This window comes from Crocodylus porosus, unplaced genomic scaffold, assembly GCF_001723895.1.
Source record: "Crocodylus porosus isolate Cpor-Errol unplaced genomic scaffold, CroPor_comp1, whole genome shotgun sequence".
Classification (NCBI taxonomy): Eukaryota; Metazoa; Chordata; order Crocodylia; family Crocodylidae; genus Crocodylus; species Crocodylus porosus.
In genome coordinates, this window is record NW_017728886.1 from 3,323,562 (window position 1) to 3,346,371 (window position 22,810).

The following is a 22,810-nucleotide window of genomic DNA, read 5'->3' on the forward strand; positions in this document are numbered from 1 at the left end:
TTGTACATGGACGAGATCCATAGCGTGATTGCAAATAAAGCTGGGGAGCCCAGAGTTACAGGCATCTCAGTCTGGGTGGCCAGGAGAAAGAGATGCTGATGTTTCTGGGCAGACCCTTCTCTTGTCTCTACTCTGTCTTCTCCTTATCCCCTTTCTCCTCTTCTATAGCCTGGAGGCGCTCTCTCTCCTTTATCAGCTGCACGCCACAGTAGGTGATGAACCAGATGGACAAGGTGCTCGTGGGGAAACCTGAGAGAGAAGGAGATAGAATCAGCCTGGTTTCAATGGTCATCTGCAGGGAAAGCCTGTTCTCCAAGTATGCTCGGTCAGTGAGGAAGAGGATCCTAGGAGTGGGAGACCTACAGAAGTTGTGTAGGTGCCAGATCCAAGGCTTGTGGTACTCCGTGGCATTTCTCTATTGCCATCAGTGGGTGTTGCGTCCAGCCCAGTGCTCAAGACCCCCCTGTTGGGAAGAGCTTAGATGAAATGTGTGCCTAGATCCACCAAAATATCATGGGCTTCTAGCAATAGCAGTGATCCTCCAAGCTCTGACTCTTCCATCTTCACCGGAGCGTGCATCTCCTCTCCCCCATGCTCAGACTGCCTCCTTGGCTTTCTCCCAACATCGCCAGCTCAGTGCAATCCTGCTTCCTGTCCTGGCCCTCTGTGACCTCTGGACTGGAAATCCCAAGCACACCTTGACCCACGTCACCCGCGTCTTTTTCTCATGGGTAACGTGGGCATTGTGTGCATGCACGAATGCAAATCATAGGTTGGGAAGCAGCCTGATAATGGGGATATCACTCTATTGAGCCCCTGCAGGCTGAGAAACCTCTGGAGCGGCTCCATAGCAGAAAGGAGGCCATCCAGGCTTCGTCCCTGCTATAACACGACCTCTAAAAGAGGAATGCAACCAGCAAAGCCAACGAGCTCAGCTGTCCGGAGCGTCTGACATGCTGAACCCACCACGTCACTAGCCGAAGCCAGGCCTGGGGCGGGACAGGAAAGGGAGGGCTGTGGGAAGGGTACCAGACAGCTGCTTGGCGTGAGAATACACATCACAAAACTATCACAATCCAAATAATCCTGCTGGTACAATGGGCCACGCTCAAACTAAAACCTGTCAGAGGTGATCTAGTTTACCATGCTAAATCGACATCTGCCATGATAAGATGTCGATGTGTATTTTTAGCCTAGCAAAATGACACTTTTTGGCACCGTTTCGTGACATGCACCCAAACAACGCATAATGTGTACAAGCGCCCTTCTAGACCAAGCTGTGGGAAAAGCCTTCACGGTGTTGCTGACATCTGTTGGTAGAGAAAGGCCCGGACGGGGTTATTTATTGTATTAGGAGGCTGTAGAAAGAATGGGCTTTGGCAGCAGGAGCGACCGGGTGGAGATGCCGAAGAAACTGTTAAGAAGAAAAGGTGAGGAAGGAGGAAATGCATCTGTCACATGTCAACTCGCAATGCGAAGAGCTGCTGACACGGAGAGAAGGGAAAGGCAAGTCAATCCCGCACACCAGCCAGGGGACCATCGCCCAGGCATGGAGAACGGGGCTTGGCCCCTGGGAGACCAAACCTCCTGCACTGCATTGAAGGGTCTAAACCCAGGGCCCAGCCCCACTGTGCACCGGAGTCCAGACCAGTGTTTCTCAGCCAGGGTGCTGGAGCATCCTGGGGTGCTGTGAGATCCTATTAAGAGTGCCAGGGGCTGCCAGTAGGTATGCAAACACCTACATACGATTCAGGAGATAAACCCAGAGATTTCAAATAGGAGCCAATAGTGTCAAGACCCTGTCATGGTCTTTCTGAGTTTTTGCAACAGCTGATTTGCTCTAGCTTTTTGGGTTTTTTTTTAATCAAGAACTGAGTGACAGCATTTCCCAAGGAGTGTCTGGAGTCTCACAAGGTTGAGAACCACTAGTTTAGACTGACCAGAACCGGGTAGAGATGGGGAAAAAGGCAACCGCATTAACTCCATTGTACAAGGGGAGAGCTGAGGTGCTAGGAGATTAAGTGAGGTGCCCAAGGGCAAACAGTGAGTGTATGGCAAAGCTTGCAACTTGCCAGTCCCAGTCCAGTGCTATAACTCTCCTTCCATTAAGGCCGGGGCTCCAGGGCGGGTGGGGTGAGCTTGCTGTAGTCATTTCTGCAAGCCAAGAACTGGCCTTACCCGTCAGGATGATTCTTTTAGCGACGAGCAGTGCGAAGTCCAGGCTGTTCAGAGCCAGGATGTTGTAGAGGATGATGGCCCAGAAGTTGGCAGCCCCGAAGATCCCTCGAATCCGCCGAGACATGGCTTCTGGCATGCTGGCCTGTGCAGAAAAGCAGAGGGGTGGGAGGGTAAAGAGACAGGGACAGAGGTCTCAGGGGGTCTCTTCCTGTTCATCCCTGGGTAATCCTGTCTATCTAGGTATGCACCGGAGGGACATTAAGGTGGCAGCTGATCTCCATACTGTTTTGACCTTGCTGCACCCCATGAGATACAGCGGTGCTATGGGACACAGAGCAAGTGAATGCTTTTCCACGGTCACCAAATGCCTGCAGCACTGCAGGGACTTGGACCTGGGCTTGCTGAGCCCCAGGGTAGCAGCCTACCTCTAAAATCTCCTCCCTCTTTGCTCTGGCCTATCATTGCTCCTCTCTGTTTGGACTGCAGGACCTTTGAACATTGTGCATCAAAGTCCTAACTGCAAGGTGAGGGTCCTAAAACTTCGTGCACGGCCACGGCTGGCCGTCACGGCTGTGCTGGATGCCGACAGAGCCTGCAGTGTCCCGGATAGAGCGGCCCTCAGCCCTGCAAGGCAAAACCTGGAGTGGTTGATGGGTGTCAGTGGAGCTGACAGCAGCAGAGGGTTTGCCCAGGCCACGGATCCCTTGTGCCAGCGTCACCGTGTCTCATGTTGTCTCCAGTGCATGGCTGACAAGGGTTGCTTTTGCCCAGTCTCTGGATTCTTCCGTTACCTGCCTTCCCAGCCCCCTTGTCCGACTCTGAATTTTGTACCCCCTCCGTGCTGCTGCCTGCGCCTCGGTGCGCTCATCCTCTCGCCCAGCAAGCCCCGCTCTCCGCATGCTTCTGGAGCTGATCGTTTTGCACCGTCCTGGCGCTGGTGTGCAGCAGGAGAGGGATGCTGAGGGGAGGGAAGAGCTCACGGGACCTCTTGGGAAGTCACTTTGGCACCTTCTGCCATCACCTGCCGTGATGCACGTGGACCAGGCCTGCACCGCGCCCCTGCTGCTTCGTGTTGGGATCCCTCCGCTGGGCTACAAACAGCTCGAGCAAGGCATGGCCTGGTGGAAGGGAGCCCGGCCAAGCTGCTAAGACTACAAGGCTGGCAACAAGCTCTTGAGACAGGACTCAGGAGCAGCATCGGGGACGGCACCAGCACCGGCACGCAGCGATCCTAGCGTTACAAACTAATCCCATGGACGCACTTTGAGCCCAGCTCAGACAGACTAGACAGTCGGACCCAGCCTCCGTGATGCTGCGTGCAAACCTGCAGTATTCAATGCCATTTTAGAAGAAGATGCTCGTTGCTGCTGGCCCCTTCTGTGCCCCTGGCTCACAGCGCATTGCTTTTGCAGTGCTCTCACAAGCTCACGACAGTTGTCATTTGTCATGACGGTTGTTAGCATTATGGGCCAATCAATCAAAGCCTCGGAGGGAAGCCATTTCGTCAGATTAAATTAAAAAAGAAAGCCCCCAAAAGCCCTGTGACAGCAGCAGAATGAGAGTCGCTTGCCTGCCTAATCCTCAGCTGCGGCTGCCAGGACTGGAGCAGGGAAGTGGCTTAGCGCAAGCCTGAAAGAGAACTGACAATCTCCGATCGCCCAGCGCCGCGCGCCGCGGTGCCTCGGGGAACACGATTTCTCTGGCGAGGGGCATTACAATCCGATTAAGTGTTCAACTCGAAGAACAAAAGGGATGATTTGTCTCTGCAGCTTTTGTTTAAAAGGCATCTCTGCAGGGTCAGTTTAGGGCCAGGCATTGGGTTCGGTGAAAAAACAAAACGAGGGGTCTTGTGCCTGCCTCTGAAGCATCTCCTCCCGGCTGCCGGGTCCCCGGCGAGGACGGGCCAGCGGTCCTAAGAGCTGGCTGCAAATCAGAGTGAAACTTCTGCAGAAATTTCCAGTTTTGACCTTAGCTTTTCAGAACAAAACCCACTGGAACATGAGATTTGTCTCTGCGTGACAAGCACAGAGACAATAACGGCGCTTGGAAACGTTAAGCCATCTTGCTGCTGGTTCCCCTTAAGCTTGGGTTCACGTGAGCTGCCGTGGGGCCTCGTGGAAATCACCTGCGCCCATATTTTCTCCTTTGGGAAACCCCAGTTCCCCAGATGCATTCAACCTCCCGTGAAGCAGTAGGGTAGCTCAGGCAGGCTTTGGATCAGGCTTCATGGCGTGTCTGTGCACATCGCCACACGTGAAAGCAAGCGGGCGGTCACCGCTCCTGTTGGACCTAACCTTGGTCGCCGCGTTGTGATGGCGTCGCTAAGCCCCATCTGGGACTGGGCAACTGGTCCGCAGCTAATCAGGATGCAAGTGCCATCAAGGCTGAGGATAAAAAAAAGGGGAACCAGGGAAGCAGTCGGGGGATGTCCGTCGGGTGGAAAGGCGGTCAGATGGAGGACCTTCAGGCCAGCCAGTATTGTATCACCCCAATGAAGGGGGTTTAACGTGCGCAAAAGGACTCGAGAGACACGGCGGTCCCATGCAGAGCTGGGCAATGCTCCCCACTGACTCACGGATTTAAAACACCATTTGCAACCAGTTTTGGGGGCTGCCCTGCTACAGCTCCCCTGAAGCCGTACGTTTTCAGGGACAAGCGCTTGACCCGACACCAAATGGCAACCCTCCAAAACGGGCAGCCCAGGTTCTCACCTCCATGCTGGCGAAAGGCGCTCTCTGGAAAAACTTCTGCACCCACAGCTCAAAATTGAGGCCGAAGCAGTTGCAGACGGACCAGATGTACACGATCTCGCAGGGGCCCAGCCAAAGGGTGGTGATGGCGAAGGTGGAGACGGTGGCCAGCAGCTCCTTCACGATGTTGTTGTGGTCTTCTCCAATGTGGTCGTACACGTACCTAGGAGGGGCAGTGGCGATGGTTTTAGCGGGGGTGGGGAACCTCGGGAGCTCCCCCAAATGGGGAGACTGCCGGCGAGCTAGGAAAGAGGGCCTTGCTCAAAGGTTTGAGCAATGAATGGATTGGCCTTCTCGCTACAGCTCGGCTGATGCGTGTGGTTTTACGCTGCTCTCAGCCTGCAGCTGAATTGGGAGTCGAGGTCGCGGTGAACGGGGCAAAGTGCAGAGGGGCTTAAGCAGACTGGAGTTAACTGGGCTGCCCGTGCGTGTGCCCAGGCACTCGGGGGCCAGATCTGATTCCCTTGGTAGGTGTGCACTGCAGACAGCCCTCTGGCTGGGGAGTGAGCGGCTGTGCCAGGCAGGCAGGTTTGGAAAGGTGTGCAGGGGATGTGCCCAGCAGAGACCGGCTCTCTGGAGGACCTGAAGGTAGGACGGAGATTTAGGAGCGTGGCCGGACTGGAATCGCTCTGCAGCCGCTCCAGCCCCTTTCCCTTGAGCGAAGACCAGGGGACCTACTTCATGTGCAGGGGATGGAGCTGTCTTCCTAGCCCTGGTAACTTCTCCAACTACCCAGTCAGAGGTTGTTCTGGGGTGAGGTTTTCTCTCTGTCTCTTGCTGAAGCTCTTCCACTTTGAATGCAATAATTCAATATTGACTGGGCCAGAGACAGGGGTGTGGGCAATGCAACAGCCTTCTTGGTTTTGCTGGCGAGAGGGGAGACCTGGGCTCTGCTGTGAATGATGCTTAGTGGTTTTTTCCGCCCCCTCCCAGGCTGGTGACCTGATCCAGGAAGCAGAGCTGTGGAGCAAGAGTGCTGGCCTCTGAGGACACTTACCTGCACAGCCAGTCGTTGATCCCTCTGTCAAAGTGCCTGCAAAACCGAGACAGTAGCGTTACAGAGGGGAGCCCTGAACATTTGCATTTCAGTAAATACCTGCTCTGGGAAGGGCTCCTGCTTGCACCTGTTTACACTGGCGTGACTGGACTGACTTACTCCTGCTTAGTTTACCCAAGTGCTCTCGTGGGCTCAAAGCACTGGTGTGCACCTGAGCCATCTACCACGCCATCCGATTTTACAGCTGTTTTGCCCTTAGCTTCTCCCATGCAACTTCCTTCTTTCTCCACCCAAAGCTAAGGAGCCGCATGCAGACTTGGCATTGGCAGGACCAAGGCTCTGGGCCCCTCGCTTGCGGTGCTGTGAATAGGAGCATAAGGGACACTTTTGATATACGTGACCCGGAAAAATGGAGGGGACCCTGTGAATGAATGGGCCCGATGCAATCCTGTTGTCCTAAGGGGGCTGTCGTGGACGCCAGAGGAAGGGAAGAGGTGCTAGGTCACTGAATCAATCTCCTTTATGCTTTTTTGTATCAATGGGATTTTCACCTCTTCCTTCTGAGACAGCGGGGCAATTCCACAGGACAAAACACCTGTTATGTGGACATCGTTAGTGACATTCAACCTGAACTCCCCTTCCTTACACTCATTAAGCTCCTCAATGCCCAACGCAATGCCCCTTTTCGGGAGTCCCCCATTGCATGGCACACCAACCATTTCCTTCTCCCACATTCGCTATCACTTGGGGGTGGGGGGGTAAGGGCCAGATTCTCAGTGGATGTAAATCAGTTTATTAGCACAGACTGCAGTGCCAGCTTACACCAGCTGGGCTTGTGTCCGTATCTGTCTGGGTTTTTATATCGATGCCCTGCAACGGGCCGTGTGAGTACTCTCCATTACCAGCTCGCCCAGGAAGAGCTATGGATTATTTGGCCCTTTGCTTGCAAGCAGGAAAAGAAGGCAAAGTCATGTCCCTTTCCCGCACCTGCCCTTTGCACGGAGCGCGTTGCTTTCTAGTCGCCGCTGTTCCCGAACATTTTCAGGGCACTCACGTTTCTGCAAAGACGTAGAGCATGGTGATGCATTTCGGAGGCTTCGGCGGGTCCAGGTGGTCCAACTTGGAAATGGTGTTGATCACGCCAAACATCACCGCAGCCTTCACCCAGTCATACACCAGGTTGGAGTAGGCCAGACCAGCTGTGTGGGCGTATCGCACGTGGGGGAGAAAAAGGAACAGCCTGATTAGATGTAGGACAATCCTAACACGGTGCCACGTTAACACTAATCCTATGGGGAAAGCGGGAGGGCTGATGTGGGAAAGCGGGAGAGACACTTGCAACCTGCTTTCGTTCCCGTGGGGAACATCTCAAAGATTTTGAAATTCTCTGCGAAGGGAAATACTGAAAAAAAAATCATTGCCAAATGTTTTGTTTTGACAGAATTGAAACATTTTGGTTCAGCTAAAACTTACAATTGCGTTTTAAAGCTTATAAAGGGGATGGGGACAAATGAGGGTTATAAAGAGGATGGGACTAAACTTCTTTGCAGCTGTCCAGGCAGGGAGTGACGGTCTTACATTTCCACAAAGGGCATTTCAGTTGGCTGTTAGGAAGACCTCTCTCACTCTGAGGTTGCTATGAAATCTCCATCCTGCAAAGTTTTTAAAGCCACGTTAAGAAAAAAAACCCACTTGACTGGGCTGAGAGGATCTTGTCTTGAGCCAGGGGTTATGACAATATATTCATGGTGATTTGATATAACTGTGATTTCAGATTGGAAATATTAAAGCATATCAACCTTAAAAGGTTGAAATGGGCTCTTTCGATATGGTCCAAACTTGTTTTTTTGGTATGCTTATGAATTGAAATTTTGGTGAGATGGACCCAGTTTTATGGAGCTTGTTGAACTGCATATGCTGCATCTAGCTTTGCCTGACCAGCCACGGTTACTATGCGGTGGCTGCGTTTTCTTCCAGCAATGGGACCAGCTGGAGATGTTCTTGGTCTACTAACTCTTTCAGCAGGGACTGGGCCCTGTTTCAGCTACGGGTGTCCTAGGTGGCATTGCAACACATACACACTAATAGGTTTATAATGCTGCTTCTTCTCTTGCACTAACAAACCTAGAAGAGGGACTTGCATTTTTAGCTCGTGGTTTCAATTCTAGCATGTGCTGTACCTAGGACATCACTACGATTGCATGGTAGTGGCACGTACCAGCTTTCTCGCACTGCTATGAATGCTTAGGCCATGAATAATACTCTGACTGAGTTTTCAAGTTGGTTTATTATCCATGCTCAATCTTCCTCTTCCCTTAAAATCCGATGAGAGAAGCTTGATTGATGGTGATAGCTATGGCCAGGTTCTGCACTCAGAAAGCAGCTGGCTTGGCCAAGGGGCGAATTTCTCACTTTAACTGATACCTGCCTGTGGCTTGGATTTCAAGGCTTTGTCTCTGCTGATGCCTCCACGTGTGCATGCATACGTGCACCTAGTGGGCCAGATTCTGCTTTTCATGACACCGATGCACATCTGGAGTCGCTCCATGCGGTGCCTGGAGGAACTGAAATCAGAATCTCAGACTCCGCCGTAATGAATTGGGTCTTTCTAAACAGACTTGGATGGGCTCGCTCGTCATCTTCAAGCTCTGACCTGCAAACACCCTGACCAAAATGTCCAGATGTGACTGTTAATTTGAGGGGCCCCATTAGAATAACGACTTGGCTTTGACTTTTTTTTCAAACACCCACAATTTCAGCAGAAGTCGATTCGGGTGGGTGGGTGGGTGTGGCGGGGAGGGGGTGCTAGGAGCTCGGTACTTCTATCCATAGCTTCCAAACTATTGATTTTTAAGCCTCCACCCAAGTCTAACTATTACGCCCTGGATTTATCTTGCCTTTTTACATAACATTAGGTGTGATGTGTTCGGGCGGCTGTTACATCTAAGGGTCGGGAACGGCTCCGGTCTTCTATAAGTCGTACGAGTCAGAGCCAGAGGAAGGGCGAGCCTGGAGCGGGGCTGGAGCGGCTCACCTAGTGCCCAGTCCGAGAGGCGGCTGACAAACTTCAGGTCCGAGGGAAGGGTGAGGATGTAGAAAAAGTGGAAGAACACGTCCACAGCCGCGATCACCCCCAGGTGGACGAGGGCCTGCACACGGATGCTCCACATCTCGTTTTCTTTGCGTCTCAGCTCAGAGGTGGCCACCTGCAGAGAAGACAAGTGGGGAGAGGGTCGATCGGACAGGCAAGGGGATTCATCCCATCGCAGAGGGCATGCCAAGAAGAAGGCACCGAGCCCCCCGGCTTCTCTGTTAGCATTTCTCCAGACCCGTGGGACCTTCTCTGATTGTGGCCACCAGTGCAGTTGGGTCAGCACAAAACCTGCCCTCACCAAGCCACGAGCTGCAGTGCTACAGCTTATGCAGCCTTTAAACAGCAGTGTCTCCTGTCTGCGTGAGCAACTGGTGGGCTGAGCACTCGCGGCGGAGCAAATCCAATGCAGAATCAGTGGCTGTTCAGTGGTCCGGGTCCCAGGAGGGACTAGACCCTGCAATAATGCAGAGATGGGAGCCCGGGTGGGCTCAAGGCCAGAAGCAGCCCCAAACTCAAACCCTGGAGCAGGACAGGAGCAGACAGATGAGAGCTCACAATCCCTGGGGCAGCCTCTCTTGTCTTAAAGGGTAAAGCAAGGGCTGAGTAGCCACCGAGCGACCTGCCCCCGGGGACGGGTCTTTGTTACAGCAAGGCTTGCAGGAACGCAGCCCGTGGGAGCATCCGGCGCCCACCGGGACTGACGTAACAAGTCTCATGGATGCGCTCTGTGTTAATGCAGTCGAGGCTATTTATCCGGCCCTTGAATGCTGTGACAGAACAGCCACGGCGAGCTGGGCAGGCTGACAAGCTTGGATTTCGGCGATCCCGTGAAATCTCTGCCTTGTAAGGACTCCTCTGAGGTGGATTACTATTTCCTTATTCCCGGGAGAGGCAGGAGTTTTCAGACAGCCCCTTGGAAGTGGCATCAATAGCCCGATCGTCAGAACCGGAGCGATCTTGAGGATGAAAGCATTTGCCGGCATCACCTGTATCCTTTGCTGTCACGTGGCATTTCATCTGGTGAGCAGGGGAATGAAGAGGCTTCCAAGCATGGAAGGAACCAGAGTATAATCCGCCTGGGATCAGCCGCTACTGGCCAGCTACCCCAAGCGGCCGACGTTTAGCTCATCTAATGACAGGTCCTGGGTGGCTCATAAAGCACTAGTGACATAGGCTGGTCGTCGGGAGAGATGGACGACCCGACTTGCCCTTACATCCACTGATGCCGCGTGCAACAGCCTTGCGGGTAATTCATGCCGCTGTCCTACGGGGCTAACGGCAGGTCAGCGGCCTGCTATGTGCACTCGTGCCTGGTGGAGGGAGTAGTCAAGATGAAGCGTGGGTCAGGAGCGAGGGCACATAGCTGAGAAGTGGCAATATTACTAGTTCTGCCACAGTGCGATCTTGGGCAAGTCATTTAATTTCCCCAGGGGAAAAACTGGCATAATAGCTCAGCCCCCTCTCCTGAGGGCATTGGGAGGCACTTGGATAGTGTGGACCGAGGGCAGGGGAAGCTGCGAACACCCCCAGTTACCAAGGGGGGGCTGCCCCTTTTCAGAGGCTTTTAACTTTGGCAAGACTGCCTGATCTGACACCGTCCATGCTGCGTGGCTGAATTACTTCTAGGGAAGGCTTGACTGAAATAATCCAGTTTTATCTGAGAATACCTCGAAGGGAAAACGCACACCATTCTTTTTGCCCATCTCCAAAGAAACTATTGCATGTGCTTCCCCTTGAGAGAGTCCTGGTGCTTGACCGGGGGTTTGGCCTTTCCCCGTCTCCTGGAACGCTGACCCAGAATCGGTCCTGTCGCAAGCCTCTGATAAACTCCTGAGTTGACATGTGCTTAGCAGAAACAAGCTGGAGTTTGCTAAAATCTCTGAAGTGTGTCTGCCCTGAGCTTGCTCCATCCCTTCATAGCTCCTAGGAAGCAACTGAGCATGCTTCAGCCTCGGGCTGCTGTGGCTGAGCCTGATTTACCCTGCCATTGTTCCTCCTGGCTATGGAGGCACGGGAGCAGAGAGTGGGAGCCTGGATTTGTGGGCTTATCGATGGCCCTTGATCCCCAGCTGGCAAAGGTAACCTGGAGGAGCATGCAGAGGTCGCCTGACTCACGTGCAAAAGGCTTTGGTGGTAGGTGCGAGGTGGCTGTGGACAAAGCTGATAGCGGGGAATGAAGCCAAGGTGGGAGGTTTGGATGCGTGGGGTGTGGGCAGGGAGTGGCGGGAACAGAGGAAGTAGGAAGCAGCAGCTAGGTTGGGAGCTGGATCGGGAGAGGGCAGGAACTGGGGGTGGGATCTGGACAGACATGGGGTGGGGGTAAGGCAGGAGATGAAGGAGGGGATAGGAGGATAATGGGGTGTGCGGACAGGACCGATAAGAGAACCCTAACCCTAACCCTGACCCTAACCCTAGCTTGGGGGTCGATCCAGTGTGACAATCCCTGTGTTCCTGTGATTGTTACAAGAGGCTTCCTGGGATATTTGTACCTTCCCCATACTACTCCGGACTTCCCTGACTTCTTTAAAATGGTGATTTCTGCCCTTAAAGTGTCTTTTAAATGGATGCAGTGGATAGATTCCTAACTTGAGGGTTGTTCATTTAAAAAAACAAAACAAAACTCCAAAACATTTTTTGCATCTATATGCTTCACAAATCCTAATGGGACCAGTTCATCCCAATTTAAAGTCCATAGCCACTAAAAGTGCACCAGGGATAGTTTTAGCCCAGGGTTAAAGTGAGAGGTTTTTGTGAAGTGTGTTATTTTGATCATGTTGTTATAGATGCATAGAGAAATAGGGCTGGAAGGAGCCTCTGGAGATCATCTAGTCCAACCCCTTGGCTGAGGCAGGGTTATTCCTAGCCAAACCAGTCCTGGTTTAAGTTTTTCCTCAAACTGCAGCTAGCCCTGTGGCACAGTTTCAAGGCTTTTTGCCCAAAGACACCAACCTGCCACAGGCAAGGCAAAAGGCTAAACCTGCCACAGGCAAGGCAGGAGGATGAGAGCTGTCAGTGTCCAGCTGCTACAAGTTCTTAAAGTGCACCGGAGAGATCCCGGGGTGAGGGCCATGCCCCTTGCTACAGAGAGAGACAAAATCCCCACAGTCCATACCAATCTGGCTATGGGGTAAAATTCCTTCTTGACTCCAAATATGGTCTTATCCTGAGCAGAGGGACCTCTGGGTTTTAGTTTCAGCAGGAGCACAGGTCAACCCCAGTCAAAATGCAGCCAACCCCCAGTGCTTCCAAGTCAGGTGAAATAAATACAAACTGTGACATGTGTAGCAGTAGGAGGGGGAGAAAAAAATATTTCCTGGCCCCATGGGGGAACCAGCAAAGCCCAGGAGCCTGGGTAATACCAAACACATACCATTCAGCTCTACAACCTGGGGACTGCAAGCATAAGCTACATGTCCCACCTTGTACAGAGCTTCCCTTTCTATTGCTCCTCCATATACTGAGAATCATAGACAACGAGGGTTGGAAGGGACCTCAGGAGGTCACATCTGGTCCAACCCCTGCTCACGGCAGGGCCAGCCTCATCTAGATCATCCCAGCCAAAGCTTTGTTGAGCATGACCTTAAAAAGCTTCCAAGGATGGAGCTCCACCCCAGCTCCTTTCATCTTCTTTCATAATTAAGCAAGTTGTGGAGCTGTGCTTTGTTCTGCTGCTGAGCATGGTGTTCTGCAATGTGTACCTCCTATGGACTGCATAGCTTTTCTTATGATCTCTCAGCAATCGGTGTGCTGGGGGCTCCTGGACTTCTAACTGTTGCTTTTTACAGAGAACTTCAGGCATAGCTATGCCTAGGTCATTGTGTAGACCCCTATGGCATCGGGCCCTTTGGTGCCTGTCACTTTAAGGGCTGGGAGCAGCCTGCACATGCAGGCCAGCCCTGATGGGGAGGTCACATGACTTAGGGAGAGCCCTGTGATCGGAGGAGAGGGCTGTGTGGCCTCCATTTTAGATCAGGCTCTTAGGGCTGGGCTAGTAGTCTGCTGCCGGCAGCCGGAAGAACAACACCTGGCTGAGTTGCTGCTCTGAACACCCTTGGAGGTAAGGGCAGGAGCGATGGGGTGGTAGGAGGTCCTGGGTATGACTTGAAACTGCACCCTGCTGGGGAAGGATGGCCTCCTGGGGTTACCCATGGCAGGTAACTCCCCAGAAATGCCAGGCCAGTTGCCTCCCCAGTGAAAAATGGGTAGGGGTGCCTTCTAACCCCAATCTCACTACCCAGTGGCTCTATAACAGACAATGGGGCCAGGAATGCCTAAAGGTAGGCACCTGAGTCCATGGGGGTATAAGACCCCAAGCCCCAGGGAAGGGGCAGAGAGCAGCCCCAGAGATGGAGCAGAAAGCCAAGGGCCTGGGGAGGGGCTAGTGGCCAGAGTCAGCCTAGTTTTAGGCAAAAGGACCATCACCCATAGAGTAGGCTGCATGAGGCACCTGAAAGGTTGGGGGGGTATCACCCAGAGTGAATGATGGCCCAAGCGGGGGGAGGGCACTCAAAAGAGAAGGGTGGGCTGGAAGAGGCCCAGTGAGAGGGGGCAGAGTGTGTGAGTTGAGTGTGAGAGGGCCAGCAAGGGGCGGCGTTGGGCCTCGCTTCTAGCCGGAGCTACTGCAAGTTGTGGATGCCATCAGCAAGGCATGGGACACAGTAAGGGGAGGTTGGAGCCGTGTGTAGACCCCTATGGCATCGGAGCATTAAATGGGCAGCCACCCTCTTACTACTTCCACAAGTTGTGGCAAGAGGGACAGGGTGGACTGCCCTAGACAGAGGGGTGGGCTGGCACAGTGTCTGGCCACATGATCTTCCCCTTATCACGAACATCCCTGACCAATGTTTATCCAACCTCCACTTGAAGATCTTCAGTGATGGAAAGCCCACATCTTCCCTAAGTGTTTATTCCACTGCCTCACTGCTCTACCAGGGCAGACCGATACCCAGTCTAAACCTACTTTGCTGCCACTTCAAGCCATTGGCCCACATCCTTCTCTCTGCAGCAGTGGGAGTAAGGTTTCCCCTCTTCTTTTTGCTAGCACTTCAGGTATTGTTAAGACTGCTGCCATGTCCCAGACATAGATTGGGACAGAACTGTGTTGGGTGCTGTACAAGCACAGAGCAAGGAAGATGTTCCCAGCTGCAAAAAGCTCAGAGATTGACTCTAGCACTTTTAGCTTGGGTAGCAGCTACTCCCATCGAGCTGGTCCTGAACTGGCCTCCACCAGGACATGATTGTCCCATCCATTCTGCTAATCAGCATCAGGGCTGTCTGCAGCTCTCCTATAGCCATACTTTCTGCAGCTGACCTGGTCCGCATCACTGCACTGAAGTTGCATCCTATATGTTATGCAAATATGGTGGGGAAGAAATCCCCCAGATCTTCTGAAAGCTTATTTCTGGTGGAGTCCCACCATCACTACCATTCTTCTTGTTTTTCATGCATACGACAGAGGCCCCAACATGGATGAGAGTCTGTACGGACCCAGGACATGTAGGAGAGACTCTTACTATAGATGCAGCTCTAAGCCCACTGCCAGCAGTGGCAATGTAAAAACGAAACCTACAGAACTGTTTGGTGCAGACACATCCTGACACTATGCTGGGAAGGGCCAAATCTTTCTTTAATTCCCCTGATAGACATTGCCCGCTGTTGGGCAAAAAAAGATTCCTAATTATTAGCCTTTTTCTGTTGGAACCACAAGATTGCAGTGAGGCCCAGTAGATGGTCCAGCTGTGCAGCCCAATGTGCTGACTATGCCAGGGAGGCAAAATACCCCTGACCATGCCAGGGAAGCTGGAACTTCATTTTGCACCCCGCAACGGGTTGTCTTTATCCACAAAGGGATGGAAGGAGAGTCATTGCCTGTTAAACATTGTGAAGTCAGTGCTTGAGTCATTTTTGGGATGCTTTTGATTCTCCGGTAAGGAGAATGCTAAAAAAAGGACAGGTCAGGTCCCATAAGGGAAAGGAAGGTTTTGCTCTGATGAGGTTGGTGCCCTGGGAGGTTTTACCCAATTAGTGCCTTGGCATCAGCTGTAGCAAAGCCAATTTTGTCTCTGGGGACAGACTGTGCTCTAGATGTTGCCCTGCGGCATGCCTGCTCCCTGAGCAGGGCTGGGGAGGCGTGGGATTTCCTTTGGGAGGTCTCCAGGCATCCATGCATGGGGGACTCCTAGGCCAGGTTAGGATAGTGGGGGGGGGGGCGTGGAGATGAGGGCTGCAGGGATGTGAGGTGCTCTAGCTGCAATGGCTCACTTGGTGAGGTCCTGCTTTTATTTGGGGAAGCTCCTAGTCAGATCTGTCATGGATGTAGCCTCCAAACAGCCCTGGGAATTCTCTGATTTTTAGGGCCAGAAAGGACTAGTAGCCCATCTAGGCTGAGCTAAACCACATTATGAGTTTATCCAACTTGCAGGTGGGTCAGCTGAGAAACCGAGAGGGCAAGAGACTACTGAAAAGCCAGCGAGGGGCAGGTCCAGAGCCAGCCACTTGGCTCTGTTGCAGCCGGCAGTGCACCTCGCCTTGCCCAAACAGCGCAGAAATGACTCCTGGCATCACAATGTAGCCTTGAACTTGCCTCACCTACACCAGTCTGTCATTAGTGCCCTCTGGGCCAGACTGTCAGCCATCCTCCTTTGGCTCAAGGAGTGCGAATGCGCTCACTTAGCACAGCTTTAACGGTGCAGCTGCCCATTTTCCAGGTGCCCTTAATGAGTCTGTGGACTATAAACTAACCCAGCTCATTATAGGCCCCTGCTATGCCTTCTGTAGCCTTGTGCTGCTGTACCTGTGCCTTTTGTATTCTGCCTTATGGGGCAAATTTATCTTCATCCTCTCTAATGATCTTTCTTTTAATCAAAGGCAACACAGCTTGGAGTTGGCTTTGGAGGGGAGGAGAGGATCCGGAGACAGGTAGCGACCTGAATACTTGCTGTGTGGCAAAGGCACCAACCCTCATCTCCATGAACTGGAGGAAGCTATTGGACTCAGTGCAGGTATCAGTGGGTGAATTTCTGTGCTAGGGGTGAAGCCGGGCTATGGGACCAGAAACGGTCCTGTCTGGCTTTTAAGGCCGTGAGCCCACTGGCAGGGGAAGAAACCAAGAAAGATCAGCATAGGCTTGCGTGGGGGTAGGTGAATCTTAAAAATCGGCAGGTTGCAAGGTTTGGGTGCACCGAAGCAAGCCTATAGTTTGACTACCATCCTCCATGGCCAATTTATACTGTTAAAATAGCATAATTCCTCTGGCATCGCCCAGGTTATTTTGGGTTTCCCCCGGTGCAAACGGGAGCAGGATGCGGCGCTGTCACATCGTACGGTATTTTCAGCCGCGCACAGCAGACGCCTGTCTGGCAGCAGCTGTGAAGATTGCAAATAGAGTTTGACGGGGAGTCCCACTAATCACACTGCCTGGGGACGCGTTGGTTGGGACTGTCGGGATCTGTCACTCGGCATCGTGGCTGCCTGCTCTGGCGGCAGTGAGAAGAGACTGGCGGTAGCATTCAGCTGCACGGCAAATCTGCTTTGGGACAAACGCTAGCATTAACTTGGAGAGGCTTTAACAGTACTGTGGGTCACTTCTTGTCTACAGGGTTGGACCTGATCTGGTTACCGATGGGTAAGTCCCGAGTATCCTCAGTTGCCCCTGAGAAACTGTTGTAGTGAAACCAGAATCTGGCTGGAGTTGTGAACTGATCTTTTGAATTGCAGCCTTTGCTGTCAGCAACACGTGGTGGTTATCCTGAGTACGATCAACCACGAGAGGGGGTGGCAATACTCAAATGCATCCCAGGGGGGTTCGGCCCTTCGCAGAATGGAGCCCATGCTGCGAGGGAGCAACGAGGTGCCTGGGCTTTGAAATCTCAGGTTCCTGGCCACGACCTGAGTCGAACCAACAAAGCGACAGCAGCACCATTGTGTACAATGAAAGATGCTTCTGTGAGAGCGGAGTTTGATTTAGACTGCGCAATGAAAGGGACATTATCCAAATACAAATGACATTCTTGCCCGTGTTGCCAAACCCATAGAATAATAGAAAATCATAGAAAATGAGGGTTGGACGGGAGCTCAGGAGGTCACACCTAGTGCAACCCCCTGCTCCAAGCAGGACCAGCCCCAACTGCATCATCCCAGACAAGGCTTTGTCTACCAGGTCTTAAAAATCTCCAAGGATGGAGACCCCACCACCTCTCTCCAGTGCTTCCCCACCTCCTTGTGAGAGAGTCTTTCCTAATATCCAAGCCCAATACAGACAGGTCTGAAAGCCATTGATGCTGTTGCACTTTGTCCACTTCACTCAATGTGAACCATTAAAACTTCGCCCTAATCATCGTTACACCCTTACTTTTATATTGACAACATCTCATAGCAGCGGGACTGTGGCTGCCGTGGTTCCCCTGCTTTACCTGTGGTGTGTCTTGGCTTGTGTCAGGGTTCATGGTAGTCTTATGTAGAGTTTAGATTACGGTTTCTCTTGGGTGGTTTGGATAGAGATGATGCTGTCACAGGCAGGGGGTTGTACTAGATGACCTCTGGAGGTCCCTTCCAGCCCCACTCCTCCACGGTCAGCATCGATACTGTCACATTCAGGTTTCCAGCACTGTGGGGAAGTGTTTCCTCAGCACAGATTTTCTCTGAATACTTTTTGAATGTATTAAATCTAGTCTATAATGTGCTCGTGTGCCCAAATCCTGAATTATGGACCACAGTTAAATTTGGCAGTGTCCCTTTAAGAGGCATTTAAAGGGGAGGGATTATTATCCTAGAATCATTTAAAAAAAAAAAAAAAGCAGGGCTGCAAGGGACCTCAGGAGGTCACTTAGTTCAGCCCAATCTGAACTGACCCATAAAGTGTTTGTCTAATCCTCTCCTGAACATGTCCAGGGATGGAGATGTCACAACCCCACAGGGGAGCTCACAGCGAGGGAGCTCTTCCTGATCTCCAACCTGAATTTCCCCTGCTGGCGTTGGAGACCGTTGTTCTTGGTCCTGTTCCCTATGCCGGCAGAGAATAGTTGGTCTCCCTCCTCTTTATAACCACTCTGCCAGTATTTGAAGACTATCACCCCCCCCAAACAATCTTCTATTCTCCAGGCTAAATAATCCTAGTTCTGTATGTCTGCCAGTAACCTTTATTGTATAAATGTAGCCTTGCTTAGATTTATTTGGGGGGAAATGAAGAATTGGCCTCTAGTTTTGGTAACGCACTGATTATTTAGGTTCTTTAAGCACTGGAAAGCAAATCGGTCGCAGGGGAATAAGAGTGAACCCAATGCTGTTTCACCACGTGGCATTTAAATACTAAATGAGAGGCAGATGTCAGCTGGTCTCCCCCCTTTTGCATGCGTTTGCCAGTAAAACTGCAAACTTGGCATGCGCGTGTGATGAGGCTTAGTGTTTTTTGCCTTATTTAGTGTGCCGCTGAGCGGGGGGTCCTGTTTCTCTTTCTGAAGATGCTTGGTTATCAGCCAGTGATGAATGGGAATGTGAGGTGACTATGTGTGACCTGGAAGTCTGTGTAATTCAGATGTATACGCCTGTGCGTACACACGTACCCTCTAAGCAGAGCGCAGGAAGAACCCCTATGTTTAGCTGGCCAGGTCCCGTTATAAAAAGGATGGGAAAAAAAATTTCCATTTGCTTATCTGTGGCTCAGCAGCCTCTTTGAGGCTCAAAATACTGGTACCTTCACCTCCCATGAGTTGCAGTGGGAGCTTCAGGCATTCAGTATCTCCGCAGTGCAGGCCCATATCGACTAGTCCTGAAAATCTCATTTATGTGTGGACTTTCTCTCTCCATAGTCTAGAGAACGAGGTGATTGTACTTCTCTGCTTATTTGCACACCTTACAGCCCCACCACACATTCAAATTAAAGCTGGATAGAAACCAGCTATGAAGTTGTTACACCTTTTCAAGCACTGGCTTTGGAGATGGCTGGCTCTTTATAAAACTGGGTGGACGCTTTTATGGTGTGATAACTACTTTGCATGTGTGGCCGGTGTAAATTTTATTGCCTGATTTATTAGCTAATGATGTAATGTGTGGCAGGGCCCCGGTGTATGTTTGACATAGAAGCAAAGGGCTAGAAAGGAGCCTAAGGGTCATCTAGTCCAGGGGTGTCAAACTCCTCTGGTCCCGTGGGCTGGATGAGGGTCTCTGGGCTGGTCTGCGGGCCAGTATAGACCATGGCCAGAGCCCTGTGCAGCACGTGCCCCAGACCGAGTCCAACCTGCTGCACGGAGGCCGTTGTCAATCCATCCACCAAAGGGCAGCAATTGAACCTGAGCCTCCAGACTCTCGGTCTGATGCTGCACCATCAGAGCTTCTTTCTTCCCATCGTTATGGGTGCGAAGAGCTTGTCTGAAAAAACCTTGACCGACTGGGCTTGATGGTGCAGCTGACCTTACCAGTGGTCTGCGTCCACACAAAAGGATGGGTTGAAGCAAATCTAATCGGCAGCCTGTGGTTATCAGTGGCCCCCACTTTGCAAGGGCAGTTTTTTGGGGGGAATACTACATATTCCAAGTGAGGGGCTGGCCAGAGGGTCCCTTTCAAAACCCAGTTGCTTCAGCTGTAAGGAGCAGGCATCACCCAGCACTTACCTGAGCGTGGAATCGGTCAAAGGTCATAACTGGGCCAAAGAAGAAGAAGGGGAGGTAGAAGTTGTACTTCAGCAAGTCGACAATGGAGTAGATCCCCTCCTGCCTCTCGCAGTTCTCCAGCGCCAGGCTCATGCAGCGCATAACGGTGAAGCCACTTCCTCCATAAAACAGAACATCTTGAAGATCAAAAGTTCCCGTTACAAACCCATTCTGGACAGAAAAGAACAGTTACGGCAGGGACCGGCCAAAATGGTAGTTCAAAAGCTTCTTGGCTGCAGTGGGCAATGCATGCACCCAGGTCTCACTCTGTGCACTTTTAACTCCATAAATGGTCTCTTATATTTGCATAGCATCCCCGCCTAGCTTTTGAGAGCACAATAAACCCTGATGGCCTTCTTGTCTCACTTCCTGCAAAACCAAAGCCTTTCCCATTTTACAGATGGGGAAAACAGAGGCATGGTGAGCCAAACTCCCAGTCATTGAATTTCATTTGCACTCTAACAGAAACACGTCCAGTCCCGATATAAAGGGAGAGGGAGACCCCCTCACAGCCTGGGTAAATTGTTCCAATGGCTAACTACTCTCGCCTGCCACGTCACTTAGGTGTTTGGACCTTATATCCAGAAACAGTACTGAAGCTTTAAATTTTAAATCCATCATAGCATAGCAGCTTAGCACATGTGAGCTGTGAGGCCCACTTAAGTGATGTGTCGGTGTTGTAATGACCTTCAAAACGTGGGTGAACTTCACCCTTACCAGATGTTATACATAGACTCACTTCACCTGCTACTGCCCTGCCGCCTCCCTGGGAAGGCACACAATTGCTAGCCAGCCTACGCATGTGCCTTGAATGTTAGATTGTAGCTGATGTAGCTGATGCAAGGGGGATTTAGATGAGTGGAATATAATTGCCAGAACTGGGATGGGGCTAAGGACACCGGGCAAGCGCTTCTCACAGATGCAAAAGTGCCACAGAGTACGACTGGCTTTTCACCACCCAGTCCTCTGGTTTACATCTTTAGGAGTTGTGGGCCCAAGCTCAGATCCTCTAAGGTATTTAGGTGCCAGATTCAATGAACTCTTCTCTTACTGCCTTGTATTCCCAGCATGGGAAATCAGTGGGCGTTGGGTGCCCAGATGCCTTAACCCTGTGAAAAAATCAAGCCACACTTGTCTGTGGATAGGCAAAGCTTTGGTCCTAAGCCTTACCATACTCCTGTAACACAGAAAAGTACCGCTGGCTTTGATTCAGCATGTTACTAAAGCAATAATAATAGCTTATTCATTCATATACCACACACGCTTTCTTCCCGAAATTTAATGATTGAAAATTGGGGTATGTCTTAAATGAGGAAACTTATTCTGAACAATTTTGTGAAAATAATATTTTTTTCTTTATTCCTTCTTTCCAGCACGCATCTTATTTGGGGGATAAATATGGTAATACCTCGTCCTTGTTTAGTATTTTTCATTCATCGATCCCAAAGGGCTTTACAAAGATTAGCATCTGCATTTTACAGATAGAAAAACTAAGGCATAGTGAGGCAAACTGACCAAGGACACCGGCAAACTAGGGGCAGAGATGGGTATAAAACCCTGATCTCCAGAGTCCCAGTCCAGTACTCTGGCATTAAGCCAGCATTGGGACCATCCGTGGGTTTAAGACTGCTTGTATCTAATTGCTTTGCTAATTGAAACGATTAGTGCCTCCATGTTGAAGCTGACATGGGCTGGGTCCGTCCCAAGGCCAGCAAACGAACCCAGGAGTCCTGACTTTCACCTCCCCTGCGCTGAGCCCATTGCTGCTTTGATTTCTGGCTCGCTCCTCCTCAAAGGTTTTAGCTTGGCCCAGCAAAGCAGCCAGGCCCAGTTAAGCGGTGTGTGGCCAGGCTGCAAACCCAGTGGGAATAGAGAAGAGCTGGAAATGAAACCACCTGCCACCACCCCACCTACCTGCCACATGCTGAAAGGCTCCAGCTTGAAGGAGGCCAGGCTGCAGAGCCCAGCCGCGAAGCACAGCCACTTCTGCTTAGCCAGCGAGACACTGTAGAGCACCAGGCAGTGGGTGAGGATGATCATCAGGTAGGAGGTGCCCATGGTGCCCAGCACGGCCAGCATCCCATACAGCATGTAGACCACAGACCTGTGCTGTGAGCAAAGAGAAGGTGTTTCACACCAGGCTGCACCACCGTCACACCCAGCATCCTTCAGCAACACCTGGACTGACTCCTAGAGGTGTCGGGGGAATCTCGGTCCTAGCGAAGTCAACAGCAAAGCTCCCATGGACTTGAACAGTGATGATAAGATGTCAGCCAGGGTGCATTTAGCTTAGGACATCACTGTACAAAAGTTCTCCCCTTTGCAGTGCTCAGTATATTCATCCTCACAACACACCTATCAGATAGGACAGTGCCGTCACTATCATCTTACTGATGGGAAGACCCAGTAATTTGTCTACGGTCTTCTGGGCATGTGGTCGGTCCTTTTCGCCAGTGCACCTTCCTCGCTCCCCAGATTATAGTAATCCTGCCCTGTACCTAGAGTATTTATGCTCTCTCCCTCCCGCATCAGCCCAAGTACACCATGGCTGCATCTACACAAGACGCTGACTGCGCAGTTCTTACCGTGCAGTCGTTTAGTACTTGTGTATACTAAAGTATACACAAGTACTAAATGAGTGTGTAGTAACCAGAGTTAATGCACAGTAGTGTTGCTGAACAGCGTTTAGGTGATGCTGACTGCGCAGTAGCTCGGTACTACTGCGCAGTAGTGTTGCATCACACTTTGTGCCACTCGCTGCTAGCGGTCTTGTGTAGACGCGCCAATGGGCAACAATCCTGCTGGGTGTGTTTGTCCTGATCAAATAGAAGGTGAAGAGAAACCAGCCCAGATGGCATGATTAAAAAAGACCCCCCCAAATAACCGTGCCTCTAAATTGAAGACTAAAGCATCTCTCTGTACCTCTCCTACCCGCAGCACTCAGGTCTTGGTGGCTTTGCAGCTACCGTTATCATTTCCTGCCTTTTATGGTGTCGGTGCCTATCGGTGGATGGAGAGAAGAGACTTATTGTGCCGGGCATTGCACAAACAATAGCCTGGCTGCAGAAAGAGCTTATCAGGCGATGGTGCTGGAAGGGCACTTGAGGTGCCAATGCATAGACTGGGTATATCAAAATGCCCTACC

The 22,810-nt window shown here is 51.6% G+C and overlaps 1 protein-coding gene across 1 annotated transcript in view; it reads right to left on the bottom strand.

Moving 5' to 3' along the window:
- Positions 1-22,810, bottom strand: part of HHATL (hedgehog acyltransferase-like) — a 30,722-nt gene continuing 7,912 nt past the window's right edge. The window contains exons 6-12 of the mRNA XM_019529263.1: positions 19,627-19,836; positions 8,960-9,131; positions 6,980-7,124; positions 5,926-5,961; positions 4,890-5,091; positions 2,179-2,320; positions 1-249 (exon numbers count right to left, since the gene is read on the bottom strand). Coding sequence (XP_019384808.1) covers positions 128-249; positions 2,179-2,320; positions 4,890-5,091; positions 5,926-5,961; positions 6,980-7,124; positions 8,960-9,131; positions 19,627-19,836 — 1,029 coding nt within the window. The 3' untranslated portion in view covers positions 1-127. The remainder of the gene's footprint in view (positions 250-2,178; positions 2,321-4,889; positions 5,092-5,925; positions 5,962-6,979; positions 7,125-8,959; positions 9,132-19,626; positions 19,837-22,810) is intronic.